This window comes from Giraffa tippelskirchi, chromosome 7 (genome assembly GCF_054371585.1).
Source record: "Giraffa tippelskirchi isolate mGirTip1 chromosome 7, T2T-mGirTip1v1.2.pri, whole genome shotgun sequence".
Taxonomy (NCBI): Eukaryota; Metazoa; Chordata; class Mammalia; order Artiodactyla; family Giraffidae; genus Giraffa; species Giraffa tippelskirchi.
This window is the reverse complement of record NC_137281.1, coordinates 7,457,663-7,471,345: the sequence shown is the minus strand read 5'-3', so window position 1 is coordinate 7,471,345 and position 13,683 is coordinate 7,457,663. Positions and strand designations below refer to the sequence as shown.

Sequence of the window (13,683 nt, the reverse complement as noted above, 5' to 3'; positions counted from 1 at the left end):
CTCCCGTGTTGACTGATTTATTTATCAGGACCTAGTAAACCAAACACCTCGAGGTGCAGGCCCCTTCTCCCTCAAACCCACGACCCCACGCCTGACAGGTCTCGGGGAGCACGTTTATTCAGAGAAATAAATATGGCTCGTGGAAAGGGGTTGGAGGGCCAGGGAGGTATGTCTGCGCCGCAGCCGCGAGGCTGGGTCAGGGTTCCGGAGTTTCCAGCACGTCTGCCAGGGCTCTGGAGAGAAGGACGCAGAGATTGGACAGTCGAAGTGTCCCTAGCTCACCCCAGAGCGCTAGAGGTCCTTAACCTGCCCATTTCACCAAGGGGGAAATAGAATCCCAGTGTTGCCCAGTAATTCATAGCGGGACAGCACCTTTCTAAAGGAGCCCTCAAACCTTCCCTTTCACATACTTACTGGTACAGGGACGAGGAGAAATAGTCGACGTAGCTTCCTGTGGGAGAGAAGAGGCTTGAAGGGTACACCATGGGTGAATCTGGGGGTCACTTTTCACTGAGTCCAGGATCAGGACTAGCTCCGCCCGCCTTTCTGGGTTCCTTCTCCCGAATGAATTCCTTCTTCTGGGACACCTTTGAAGGGCCCACTCCTTCCCTCGGCTCTGGGTTTTCTCATTCTTCAGGAGCCCCGTTCTTGCTTTGGCCCCACCCTCTCGGCTCTAGGCTCGCCCCTCAATCCTCCAGGCAATCCTAATCCCTTAAGTTTTGGCACCTATGCCCAACCTTCGCTCTGCGCGGGCCCCACCCCTCAGTGCTCCTCCCGCTGCTGTCAAAAATGTCCAGCCTCGGCCACGCCTCCCCACATAGCCACGCCCTACAACCTTCCGGTCCCCTTCTCAGGTTGGCTCCGCCCCCACTAGGCCCCGCCCCTTCACCCGGTTTCTTCCTGGGCCCCGCCCATGCTCACCCGGAGAGCAGAGAGTTTCGCAGACCAGCGGGCAGAGGTAGCAGAACTGACAGTGCTGGGGGCGAGGTAGGGGGAGAGAGAGGTAGGAGGTGGTCAGGGGCGGAGTCAGGGTGGGGCGTGGACAGTACTAGGGCAGGAGACTAGCTAGGTGGAGGTTAAGGTCAGAGGTAGAATCGGGTTTGGAGTCAAGGCTACATCAACAGTAAGGGGTTAGGTCAGTCTGAGGGCAGAGGCCAGGATTTGGGGCTGGGGATGCTCAGCTGGTCCCGGGCCATCCTGAACCTGGGGGATCCTTGAGTCTGGGAGAAGTCTCACCTGACATTGGTCGCAATGCTCTCCCATGTTCTCCTCGTCACAGTGACAGTTTTCACATTCACTGCATCGCTGGGGACCAGAGGAGCCAGGTTAGACGGAAGTGTTTAGGAGCCATCCACCAGTCCTCCACCCTGCCCGCTAGACGTTTCCCCAACTTCTCAGCCTCCTCACCTCCAACGCTGAACTCAGTTATCTTCCCCCAACCTGCTTTCCACCTTCCCGTTTCCCTATTGCAGGGTGCCGGGACATCAGCTTGTCACTGTGGGCTGGACGTTCTCTTCACCCCCTCCCTCCCTGCTCTCCCCACAGGCTGCCAGTCTCTAGTCCTGTCCCACCTCCCCCCGGCTCTGCCTTGCACCCTCCTCCCTGTCCTCAGGTCTGCAAATGCAGCTCAGGCCTCACCCTCCCATTCTTGGACCATTGTCCCAGCCTCCTCCCCAGCCTCCTGGCCTCCAGTCTGCCCCCGGGGTGGCCCCAGAAGTGTCTTTGTTCACTCAGAACTGTCCCTAATCCTCCTTTGCTCAGGATGCTCCCAAGGCACAACAGAGTCCTGGAAAAGTCTAGGAACAGCTTGGTGGGTGGATCTGGGTTGCGGACATACATTGCAGAAGGAGCAGTAGCCACACAGGGACCCTGGCTGGTAGTTCCCATACTCTTGGGCATCCTGCTGACCTGTGGGGACAAGAGGACAGCAATGACCCAGGCTGACTCTGCTCCTCCCCACCCCCAACCAGTCAGATCACTTACCTGTGTCCTCGCCACTCTCCTCCTCACTGGAAGCACCTCCAGACACCTCCTTCCTGGTCAGCGGCTTGGGGATGATGGTGAAGGGGAGTTCATCTTCTAGCCCCGCCTCCTCCTCTTCCTCCTCCTGGTGGTCTTGGTTCAGTGGGACCCAAACCTCAGCTCTCTCTTCTCTCTTTTCCTCCCCCTCTTCCTCCTCCTCCTGGCTCAGGCTGAGGCCATGCCCTTCCTCCTCGTCTTCCTCATCCTCCCGGTCCTCCAGGCTGCCATGGTGGGTGCCTTCTCCTCCCTCCTCTGAACCTTCGTCGGCTTCTTCATGGGAGCCATGATCCTCTTCCTTCTCTTCCTCGTCCTCCTCAGAATCGCTCTCCCTTAAATGGCTTCTATCCTTCACCCACATGTGTTCTGGGGATTGGTGGCTAATCTCTTCCTTGATGGACCCTCTGTGGCCAGTGCCCTCATCTCTGTGGTCTTGTGGCCTGAGGCTGGGAGCCTGGTGGCCAGGCCTGGCAGAGTTGTCCTCATCTTCCTCCTTGGGGACTTCATGGTGGGCATGGTCAGGGACTGCTTTTTTATAATCTTCTGGGAAGTCCTCCTCCTTGGCACTCTTGTGGCCTTGGGGTTGGTGGCTTGCCACATGGTGGCTGAACTTGGCTGTGATCTCCTCCCCCTCCTTGTCTCCAAGGCCATGGTGGGTATGTCTGGGAAGCTGGTGCCAGTGTTCAGTGGACACATCCTCACCCTCGTCTTCCTTGTCGCCACCGTGATGGTGGGGATGTTCCTCTGAGACAGCTTCCTCCTCCTCCTCCCCGTGATCTCGGTGCCTGTGGACCTGATGTCTGTGCTCGGTGGAGACAACATCATCGTCATCTTCATCATCATCTTCATCTTCTTCTTCCTGGCCCCCGTATCTGTGGCTGGGGCCATGGTGGTGATGTTCCTCTGAGACAGCCTCATCCTCCTCCTCCCCATGATCTCGGTGCCTGTGGACTTGATGTCTGTGCTCGGTGGAGACAACATCATCGTCATCTTCATCATCATCTTCGTCTTCTTCTTCCTGGCCCCCGTATCTATGGCTGGGGCCATGGTGGTGATGTTCCTCTGAGATAGCCTCATCCTCCTCCTCCCCATGATCTCGGTGCCTGTGGACTTGATGTCTGTGCTTGGTGGAGACAATATCATCATCATCTTCATCATCATCTTTGTCTTCTTCGTGGCCCCCGTATCCGTGGCTGGGGCCATGGTGGGGATGTTCCTCTGAGACAGCCTCCTCCCCCTCCTCCTCATGATCTCGGTGCCTGTGGACTTGATGTCTGTGCTCAGTGGAGACAACATCATCGCTGTCATCGTCATCTTCTTCGTGGCCCCTGTGTCTGTGGCTGGGGCCATGGTCGTGGCCGTGTTCCTCTGAGATGTCTTCATCCTTCTTCTTCCCTTGGTCCTGGTGTCTGTGGATGTGGTGTCCATACTCAGTGGAGACATTCTTCTCTTCCTCGTCTTCATCTTCCTTTTCTCTGTGGCCTCGGTGGACACGCCTGACGATGTGATGATGGTGATGCTCACTGGACACAACTTCCTCCTCCTCCTCGTCTTGATGGCTCTGGCTCCCGTGGCTGGGGAAGTGGTCCCCACGCTCAGCTGAATCATCCACGTCTTCATTTCCATGGCGTCTGTGTCCGCGGGCCTGCTGAGTGTGCCTGGGGTACTCCTCCTCATCAGAGACGTTCTCATCTCCCACCTTGCGGCCTTGGTACCTATGGCCTTGGGACTCTCTGGAGACATCTTCGTCCTCTCCTCCGTGGTCTCCGTGGCCCCAGAGATGATGATGCCCACTCTCTGTGGAAACATCCCCGTTCTCATCTCCATGGCCTCCATGGCTGTGCGTGGGGTGGTCAGACTTGCCCGACACGCCCTCTGAGGGCCCTGAAGCTCCTGCATGGTCGTCCCAGTGGCTGGGGCCCGGCCCAGCCCCTCTCAGCTGCTGGGTCATGGCCGGGGGGAGGAGCAGGCTGGCCACTGCGGCCCAGAGGACAGAAGTGTGCAGCCATGGCCCACAGTGGCCCATGGGGACAGACGGGCCCTGGAGCTTCTCCCAGGGCTGGCTCCCACTGCGGCTGTGGCTGCGAGGATGGATGCTGGGCTCCTTGTCCCTTTGGGGCTCCTTCTCTTTCTGTCTCCCTGTGTCGTTCCTTTGCTGCGTCCCTCCCCGTCTCTGCCCTCTGGCCCTCACAGCCAGCCTCTGGACACCCCTCTGAGGCTGTCTTCAGAGTCCCTGACCCCCCTCACCGGTCCTCCCTCCCACTTCCCAGCCAATAGGGTCTCTCCCCTCCCCTTTCTGTGGCTAAATTTACTCTGGGCCCTGAGTTATTCTGGGTCAGTCCCCTCCTGCCCCTCCCCTCCTGCGCCTCCTCCTCTCAGCAGGGAAGGGGGTGGATGACAGGGGTCTCTCTTTGGCCAGGAGAGAGGAGTCGAGGGTCTCTTACTTTGGGCTGCGAACGAGTTCATGTTTGGCAGCTGCCAAGACAATGGCTAGATTTTTAGTCGGCCAGTGTGGGGGAGCCTGGACCCCGGGGGAGGGGAGCAGGAGGGATATATCTGAAGGGAGAGACCCCTGCCAAGGAAGAACTGGGGGGTTAGATTCCAGGGAGTTTCTGGCCAGAATGGGGTACTCTGCTGAGATGGTAGATGCCAATATGGAGGCCCTGGCGAGGGGTGAAAGGAATCCTGCTGCAGCACACATACCCATGACCTCCCGTTCCTGGAACTCAGATCTGGGGGCAGGGGATGGGGCCAAGCCAGGGCTATAAATGTGGCGTGGTGGGGCGGGGGCTCAGGTTACCCAGGCGGCCACAGCTGTCCCTGTCAGAGAGCTAGCAAGGGGACACGTGGCCCTGTCTGCCTATCCGCACCTCCCACTCCTCATCCTAGCACCGTCGCTCCAGCTCTTTGGGGTCCCATCCTCCTTCACGGGTCTCCCTCTCTCCATCGTTGTTTCTTCACCTGCTCTCTCAGGATCCCTGTCCCCCGTCCTGAGGATTCTGTCCCCTTCTTCTCACTCTTGAGTGTGTCTGCGTGCCCGCACCCTATCCAAGCCTTTCTCACTGTCTCTTTGGGTCACTGTAGCCCTCCACCCATCCAATTCTCTGCCCCCACCTAAGTCTTTGTGTCCCCCCCAACATTCTGTCAGTGTTGTCAGTTTACCCTCTCCCTCATCGCTGGCATTTCCTCTCTGGGTCCCCCTGCCCCTCTCTCTAACCTCTGTTCCCCTCTCTTGGACTCTGTCTCTCACTCTCTGGGTCTCCGTCCCCCTCTCTCTGGTCCCCGTCCTCCTCTCTCTGAGTCCCCGTCCCCCCCTCTCTCTTAGTCCCCGTCCCCCTCTCTCTCTTAGTCCCCGTCCTCCTCTCTCTGCGTCCCCGTCCCCCCCCTCTCTCTGAGTCCCCGTCCCCCTCTCTCTCTTAGTCCCCGTCCTCCTCTCTCTGAGTCCCCGTCCCCCTCTCTCTCTGAGTCCCCGTCCCTCTCCCTTTGATCTCTGTCCTCCTCTCTCTGGTCCCTGACCCTTCTCCCCGAGTCCTGTTCCATCCTCGGCCCCGCCTCCCGCTCTACGCATCTCCTTTGCTCCCCGCCCCGCAGACCTGGTCACGCCCAGGGCTCGGCGGGGAGGCGGCGGATCCGGTCTGTCCCGGGCGCGTCTGGAGCCCCGGGTTGGTGGAGGGGGTGCGGGCTGTCAGATAGGTCGCTGTGGCCGCGGCAGCATGGTGGGTGCGGAGAAGGAGCAGGTACAGCGCTGGACCCGGGTCTGAGGGAGCAGGGAGCCTGGGCCGGGCCTCCTTGCTCGCAGGGAGGAGGGCGCTTGAGACCTAGATTCTCGGGTCAGACAAAGGAGGGGGGGGGGGTTTGCTGGAGGCCGGGACTCCTGGGTCCCTGGGGACGGATAGGAGAGGGGAGGCTGGGGGTGGGGATCGAGTCTCCAGAGTCCGGGAGACGATGACGCTGGGGTCCCAGACTCCCGGATCTCCCGCTAGGGCGCGGGCGGGTCACTCCGTGTCCGCAGGACTGAGCTGGATCCCCTCACCCCTTGTTCCTGTCCCCCAGAGCTGGATTCCCAAGATCTTCAAGAAGAAGACGTGCACGACTTTCGTCGCTGACCCCACAGATTCGGGGTGAGGAGCTCGCCCAGGGGACAGACCCTCGAGCGTCCTGGGCCCGCTGACCCCGCACAGCGCAGACCCCGCCCTTCGGGTCCTTTCAGTCCCCGGGCCTGTCACTGCGGACACTCCCAAGGGCGTTCCCCGGTGGCTCCCTATCTCGGGGAGGCCTTGGGTCAGTCTGCAAACACTTGCAACTTCCCGGCCTCGGGCTCAGGGTCAGCGTTAAAGCCCCAGGGCAGGGTTCTGTCTCTTTGCTTCCTGGTATCCCGTCTGGGTGTCTGCCTCGTGGGGTCACTTTCTCTTGTCTTTCTTTCTTGGCTGTCCCTGTCTCATTCATTCATCCGTTCCTTCATTCCTCCAAGAAACTCTCACTCAGCACTTCCAAGGGAGCACTGTTTTCAAGAGTACAGGCTCTTGCCAGGATTCACATTTGAACTGAGACACAAATTTCAACTGAGGCGCTAAGTGGCTTCCAGCAAATCATTTTACTTTGCTGGGCATTGTACTCATCTATCATCTGGGCATAAAAACAGGCTCTATTTCCTGAAGCTATTGTGAGAATTAAACAAGTTAATGCTTGCGGTATTTCTGAAACAGCACCCAGCGCTTAGTAAGCCCTGGCAAATATGTCCGACTCCCACTGGAAGGTAGCAGTTACTAACTAGCGTGTGTAGACCCTGTGCTTGTGTTGGGTAACGGGGGGTGAAGAATGGCTGCTCTTAGGAGCTCCTGGCCTTCAGTGATGGTCTCTCAAGGGGGCTCTGGCTTTCTGGTGTCCTTAAGACCATCCTTGGGGTATGGGAAATGTCAGTGTTCCTAATTTAGTGTGTGTTCGATTATGAATATATTATATTAGTGCAGGATGGCTTGAATGACATAAATACTATTTGGGGGTGAGTGCTCAGAAAGTTTTACTGATGGGAAGGGTGGTCAGGGAAGTTTAGAAACCTCTGGTCTGGTGGGGGAAGATGATTCTAAGGCAAGGAAGTAAGAGCTGCAGAAGATACACCACTGGCCCAGGGGAAGCATCTGGTTAAGGCTGGGAGGGGACTCAGGAAGAGGGGCCAGTGAGGGGACATTTGAAGGTGACAGAGTTGGAGTTTGACAGCTAAAGGTGGGCTGGATTCCAGGAGAGGAACAGCAAGTATAAATCGCCCCCTGTTGACATTGTGGATTGAAGAGAGGGCAGAGTTCAGGGTGCCAGGGACATCGGAGAGAGGAGACCAAGGAAGGGGGTGGGACCAGAAGTCAAGGGCCTCAGATGCCACCCTGAGGGGTTGGGGACCGGGTCTGGGTGTTCCAGGGAGCCCTGGGAGGGGCAGGGTCAGCTCTGGGTGTGGAACTCCCTGGGGGCCAGGTGAAGCTGAATGGGCATTCAGGAAGCCGACAAAAAGGCTGGGCAAGGGTCACGTGGGAGGAGAAGAGGCCTGAGGCAGGCCAGGGCTGTGGGGACACAGAGAGGAGGGGTCAGGGCAAAGATTCAAGGGGCAGGAGCCTGGGGGCCGATGGGTTTGTGGAATGAGGGGTGAGGGGAAGATGGGCCCAGACATCTGGTCTGGAGCTTGGGAGCCCCAGAGATGGGAAGCCAGGAGCATGAGTAGGTTTGGGAAAAGGCACCAAGCTCAGCGTGGGGCTTCACGAGTGGAAGGGACCTGGGGGAACCAAGGGCATGGCAGACCTGGGTCAGGGACTCAGGAAAGGAGTCTACAGCTTCCATCCTAGATTTGAGACGGATTTGAGAAGTCCTAGCTGTAGATGGCAATGGAAACTGTGGAAGTAGGATGGGGGTGGGAAGAAAGCGTAAAATCGGAGGATGTTGCAAATGGGTAATTCTATGGCCCATCTCTCCACCCCTCCACCTCCCACCAACTGCCATGGAAGAGGGTTTCTTAAAAACTTGTCTCTGAATGCTTCAAGACAGACATGCTACCTCAAGTCAGGACAGTGTCCAGCACACCCACTTATAATTTTCCACCTGGGGACACTGAGCTTGAGACCCATGTCAGAAAGGCATGTGGCCCTGGCTCTGGGGAACACCTGGACTCAAGGGAGGCACAGAGGAAGAGAAAGCCACAGATGAGGCTGGACGGGGCAGCCAGGGGAATGGGTGTGCTCTGCCAAGGAAAAGGTTTTCTAGAATCAGAGCCTTTTAGCCATGACTGGTGCTGTTTTGTCAGAGTCGGATGAGACCTGAATAGAAACCATTGTATTTGGGGACGTGGAAGTAACCGCTGATTTTATCAGGGATGATTTCGGTTTCGATGGCCACACAGAGAAAGGGGTGGGTAGGAGATGAGACAGGCACAGGGGGTGTCTGCCAGTGCTGTCCACCAGAGTTTTCTGCAACGATGAAAATGTTCTATAGTCACATCCAATATGGCACCCACTGGCCACACACGTGTGGCTCCCGATCACTTGAAATGTGGCCAGAGCAACTGTGGAACTGAATTTTTAATTGTATTTAATTTTAATTTATTTGACTACAAGGAGCACTGTGTGGCTAGAGGCTATTGCACTGGATAATTCAGGTTCTGGGACATTCCTTGAAGAAATTTTGCCAGGAAGGGCTCATGGGAAGTAGATGGACAGGAACGAGGGTAGGGGGGCCCAGGGACGGGGTTGAGATGGGTGAAAGGATCAGGTGGGTAAACTGAGGCATGCCAGGACCCTGAAGGTTGACTCAGAAAGGAGGAAGGGTGTGTCCTATAGTTCTCACTCTGCCAGGAGCTGGTATATTCAGTGTGGTTGCTTGATTCTTTTTACTGTCTTTGCGTGTGCGTGTGTGTGCTAAGTCGCTTCAGTCGTGTCTCACTCTGTGCAGCCCTGTGGACTGTAGCCCGCTAGGTTCCTCTGTCCACGGGATTCTCCAGGCAAGTATACTGGAGCGGGTTGCCATGCCCTCCATCAGGGGATCTTCCCGACCCAGGGATCGAACCCTAGTCTCTTAACTTTTGTCTCCTGCGTTTGCTAGCAGGTTCTTTACCACTAGCGCCACCTGGGAAGCCCCTATTGTCTTTACAGCTTTTGCTAAATCCATGGGCCACCTGTGTTATTCCTTCTAGAAAATTAGTCTGTTTAAGTTGTAGCTTACTCTGTTTACACTCCAGCATTCTTGCCTGGCAGGCTACAGTCCATGGGGTCGCAAAGAGTCGGACACGACTGAGCGATTATCACTCACTCACTGTTTACATAAATGCAGGTCTCACCTGATATCTTAATCCCTTCTGGCATCAGGGACCAAAGAAATTTAGATACCTTTCCAAACAAATCCCTCCTCTCTCAGCCCTCGGTGCTTGCTCTTTTAAAATTCAGGTACCAATCCCATTAAGTCACTGGGGATAACTGTATATTTATTTAGGGGAAAAATGTCTCATATATGATCACCATAAATGGAAAATCCATTCCATTTGCCACAAAGAGAAAGAAACAAGCCATAAAAGACAATTACACTAAAAACTAAGCCCAAGTATTTACCTTCTAAATGGATGCTGTTGCCAGCCTTTTTCTCAGCCCGAGGCCAACTTTTCTCTGTTAAAAAAAATATATAGTAAAGAGTTAGGCATTACAAATATTCTAGCACTCAGCTGGGCCTCTCTCCTTGACAGTAATCAGGAGAGCTCAGAAAGGAATGACTTTCTCACTGTGCTATTCAAGGTTATTTAAAGCTCTGTGTGGAGTTCAGGGAGACTGGATCTGGTATGCAGCCCCATTTGAGGAAATGTTGTTCTTCCATTGGCTCCTCACAGTTCTCGGAAGTAGGCTGTGCTATTATTGTCTTTTCGTTTGAGGTGGAAATTGAGCCTCAGGGAGGTGAAGCAGCTTGCTCAAAGTCACACAGCTGCCTTGGCTGCTAGAACGTGCCTGCTCTCTGAATCACTCTCTTGATTTCCCTTTTCATGCAAATATCGTCTGTCTGGACTGGGGGCAGCAAGGACACCCCTATGACCCCCCCTGCAGTTTCTCACTTCAGGCCCTGAAAGCAACAGTGAGGGTGGAGCCCTGTACACAGACCTCCCTGCCCAGGCTTACTTGAGCCCCTGTGGCTTCCTGCTGGTGGGCGAGGTGACTGTGGTCGTTCTGCCCCAATCTGTCCCTCAGACTGGTCAGAACCAAGGAGGGGCAGTGTCAGAGTCTGCATGGACTGTGAGCGCCTCTCGGGGGACACACAGAGATAGGGACATTTCTACAGGATGCTTGGGGCCTGTGTGGACACTCCTGGGGTTCATCCTCTTCTTTGCCCCTCCCCACCCAGGGGGACCTTGTGCCAGTGTGGGCATCCCCGGCGTGCCCACCCATCCGTGGCTGTGGAGGATGCATTCGGGGCAGCCGTGGTGACCGTATGGGACAGTGACTTGCACACCACGGAGAAGCCCACAGATGCCTTCGGGGACCTGGACTTCCAGGGCGCCGGCCGTAAGATCAGCAATGTGAGGCCAGCATGTCTGGGCAAGGCCGGGGTTGGCCAGTGGGGCTGCATGCCTCAGCGTCCCAGCTGAACACTGTGTCTCCCCATTTGCCCATCCTTGTCTTCACCTCTCCTGGGTCTCTGTCCCCTCCACCCGCCCTGTCTTTTGTAAGTCTGTCCTCTTCTCTCTGGGTCTCTGTCCTCTCCTCTTTGGCTCTCTGTCCCCCCTTCTCTGGGTCTCTGTCTCCCCCTCTCTGGGTCTCTGTCCCCCTCTGGGTCTCTGTCCCCCTCTCTCTGGGTCTCTGTCCTCCTCTCTCTGGGTCTCTGTCCCCCTCTCTCTGGGTCTCTGTCCTCCTCTCTCTGGGTCTCTGTCCCCCTCTCTCTGGGTCTCTGTCCTCCTCTCTCTGGGTCTCTGTCCCCCTCTCTCTGGGTCTCTGTCCTCCTCTCTCTGGGTCTCTGTCCCCCCCTCTCTGGGTCTCTGTCCCCCCCTCTCTGGATCTCTGTCCCCCTCTCTCTGGGTCTCTGTCCCCCTCTGGGTCTCTGTCCCCCCCTCTCTGGGTCTCTGTCCCCCTCTCTCTGGGTCTCTGTCCCCCTCTGGGTCTCTGTCCCCCCCTCTCTGGGTCTCTGTCCCCCCCTCTCTGGGTCTCTGTCCCCCCCTCTCTGGGTCTCTGTCCCCCCCTCTCTGGGTCTCTGTCTCCCCCTCTCTGGGTCTCTGTCCCCCCCTCTCTGGGTCTCTGTCCCCCCCTCTCTGGGTCTCTGTCCCCCCCTCTCTGGGTCTCTGTCCCCCCCTCTCTGGGTCTCTGTCCCCCCCTCTCTGGGTCTCTGTCTCCCCCTCTCTGGGTCTCTGTCCCCCCCTCTCTGGGTCTCTGTCTCCCCCTCTCTGGGTCTCTGTCCCCCCCTCTCTGGGTCTCTGTCCCCCTCTCTCTGGGTCTCTGTCCCCCCCTCTCTGGGTCTCTGTCCCCCCCTCTCTGGGTCTCTGTCCCCCTCTCTCTGGGTCTCTGTCTCCCCCTCTCTCTGGGTCTCTGTCCTCCTCTCTCTGGGTCTCTGTCCTCCTCTCTCTGGGTCTCTGTCCCCCTCTCTCTGGGTCTCTGTCCCCCTCTCTCTGGGTCTCTGTCCCCCTCTCTCTGGGTCTCTGTCTCCCCCTCTCTCTGGGTCTCTGTCCCCCTCTCTCTGGGTCTCTGTCCTCCTCTCTCTGGGTCTCTGTCCCCCTCTCTCTGGGTCTCTGTCCCCCCCTCTCTGGGTCTCTGTCCCCCCCCTCTGGGTCTCTGTCCCCCCCTCTCTGGGTCTCTGTCCCCCCCTCTCTGGGTCTCTGTCCTCCTCTCTCTGGGTCTCTGTCCTCCTCTCTCTGGGTCTCTGTCCCCCCCTCTCTGGGTCTCTGTCCCCCCCTCTCTGGGTCTCTGTCCCCCCCCTCTGGGTCTCTGTCCCCCCCTCTCTGGGTCTCTGTCCCCCCCTCTCTGGGTCTCTGTCCTCCTCTCTCTGGGTCTCTGTCCTCCTCTCTCTGGGTCTCTGTCCCCCCCTCTCTGGGTCTCTGTCCTCCTCTCTCTGGGTCTCTGTCCTCCTCTCTCTGGGTCTCTGTCCCCCCCTCTCTGGGTCTCTGTCTCCCCCTCTCTGGGTCTCTGTCCCCCTCTCTCTGGGTCTCTGTCCTCCTCTCTCTGGGTCTCTGTCTCCCCCTCTCTGGGTCTCTGTCCCCCCATCTCTGTGCCCCTCTCTCTGCATCTCTGTCCCTCTCTGTCCCCTGTCCCCGTGTCCCCTCCCCTCGTGTGTCCACAGTTCCTCCGGCTCTCAGACCGCACGGATCCAGCTACAGTTTATACTCTGGTCACCAAAGTGTGGGGCTTCCGGGCCCCGAACCTGGTGGTGTCAGTGCTGGGGGGGTCAGGGAGCCCCACCCTCCAGACCTGGCTGCAGGACCTGCTGCGACGCGGGCTGGTGCGGGCTGCCCAGAGCACAGGTGACCGAGGGTGGGTGGGGCCGTGCCTCCTGCCCCCCCCACCTTCCCCACTTCCCTGGAACGCTGTCTTCTCCCCTCCCGTCTCTGTGTGGCTTTTGCCTCACTCTCTGGTCTCTTTCTTTGTCTCTGCACGCAGCCTGCGTGTCTCTGGACCTCACCACCACTCTCTGTGTCACTGTGTAGGGGCCTGGATTGTCACTGGAGGGCTGCACAAGGGCATCGGCCGGCATGTCGGCGCGGCCGTGCGGGACCACCAGACGGCCAGCACCGGGGGCAACAAGGTGGTGGCCATGGGCGTGGCCCCCTGGGGTGTGGTTCGGAATAGAGACACCCTCACCAACCCCAAGGTGGGATCCGGGGTCTTGGAAGAGGAGGGGGCTGGGGGCCTGGAGTCCCGGGTCTGAGTGGGGAGGGGGCTGGGGGTTAGGGTTAGGGGAGGGGTGAGCGACTAGTGTCTGTCGCCTTGGCCCTGACAGAGAGACTCCCTGGTCTGGCCTCTTGTTCCCCAGGGCTCCTTCCCTGCAAGGTACCGGTGGCGCGGAGACCCGGAGGATGGGGTCGAGTTCCCTCTGGACTACAACTACTCGGCCTTCTTCCTGGTGGACGACGGCACGCACGGCCGCCTGGGCGGCGAGAACCGCTTCCGCTTGGGCTTCGAGTCCTACCTGGCCCAACAGAAGACGGGCGTGGGAGGTGAGCGGCTTCCTCCACTGGGGACTCACTGCCCGAGGCTCAGGATCCCGGTGGTCCCCTCTGGTTGGAATCTGGGGACTGCAGCCAAGGGGAGTTTCCTATGGTCAAGGGCCTTCTCCCATCACTTGCTGTGTTTAAAAAAATCCTTTATCTTGAAATCTGCAATACACAAAGGTGGACAGCTTGATGAATTTTTAACAAACTGAACCCACTTAGGCAACCAGGACCCAGATCAAAAAACAGAATAATACCAGCCTTCACAAGCCTTCTCTTAACCACACCCAAGGGCCACCTCATCTTGTTTGTCACAGCGTCAGGTCATTCTGAATCTGCTTCGTATGACTACAATCATACCATCCTCACGTCTTAAATTCTGGCTTCTCATAGTCAACGTTATCTAGCTTCTTTTTTTTTTCTTCCTTCTTTGATCATGGGTTAATCACAAACTATAATTCATGCAATGATATGGATGAATCTCACAGAAGTAACGCTGAAGTTCTCCAAGC

The 13,683-nt window shown here is 57.5% G+C and overlaps 2 protein-coding genes across 16 annotated transcripts in view; one reads left to right on the top strand and one right to left on the bottom strand.

The window, feature by feature from the left end:
- Position 1: 1 nt before the first annotated feature.
- HRC (histidine rich calcium binding protein) lies at positions 2 to 4,208 on the bottom strand. Of its 3 annotated transcripts, XM_081515178.1 has the most exons (8): positions 3,322 to 4,208; positions 2,840 to 3,189; positions 1,984 to 2,722; positions 1,838 to 1,908; positions 1,237 to 1,305; positions 922 to 976; positions 415 to 451; positions 2 to 233 (listed from the first exon to the last, which is right to left on the bottom strand). In XM_081515178.1, exons 1-8 carry the CDS (start codon positions 4,043 to 4,045, stop codon positions 197 to 199), a joined length of 2,082 nt encoding a protein of 693 aa, XP_081371304.1. In that variant the 5' UTR covers positions 4,046 to 4,208; the 3' UTR covers positions 2 to 196. The 3 variants fall into 3 exon arrangements, with proteins under 3 accessions (XP_081371304.1, XP_081371303.1, XP_081371302.1); XM_081515177.1 differs by having other exon boundaries at positions 1,984 to 4,208; XM_081515176.1 differs by lacking the exon at positions 415 to 451 and having other exon boundaries at positions 2 to 273; positions 1,984 to 4,208.
- A 1,400-nt stretch (positions 4,209 to 5,608) lies between these two features.
- The window catches only part of TRPM4 (transient receptor potential cation channel subfamily M member 4), a 62,886-nt gene continuing 54,811 nt past the window's right edge, over positions 5,609 to 13,683 (top strand). For 12 of the 13 annotated variants that reach the window (XR_014060805.1, XR_014060806.1, XR_014060808.1 and 9 more), the window contains exons 1-6: positions 5,615 to 5,756; positions 6,073 to 6,140; positions 10,381 to 10,555; positions 12,304 to 12,484; positions 12,668 to 12,831; positions 12,994 to 13,177. Coding sequence is in view for 2 of the 13 variants with exons in the window: in XM_081515154.1 (XP_081371280.1) it covers positions 5,733 to 5,756; positions 6,073 to 6,140; positions 10,381 to 10,555; positions 12,304 to 12,484; positions 12,668 to 12,831; positions 12,994 to 13,177 (796 nt within the window). In the remaining 11 variants the exon portion in view is untranslated. Of the gene's footprint in view, positions 5,757 to 6,072; positions 6,141 to 10,380; positions 10,556 to 12,303; positions 12,485 to 12,667; positions 12,832 to 12,993; positions 13,178 to 13,683 lie in introns of all 13 variants that reach the window. The other variant, XR_014060811.1, reaches the window with a different exon arrangement.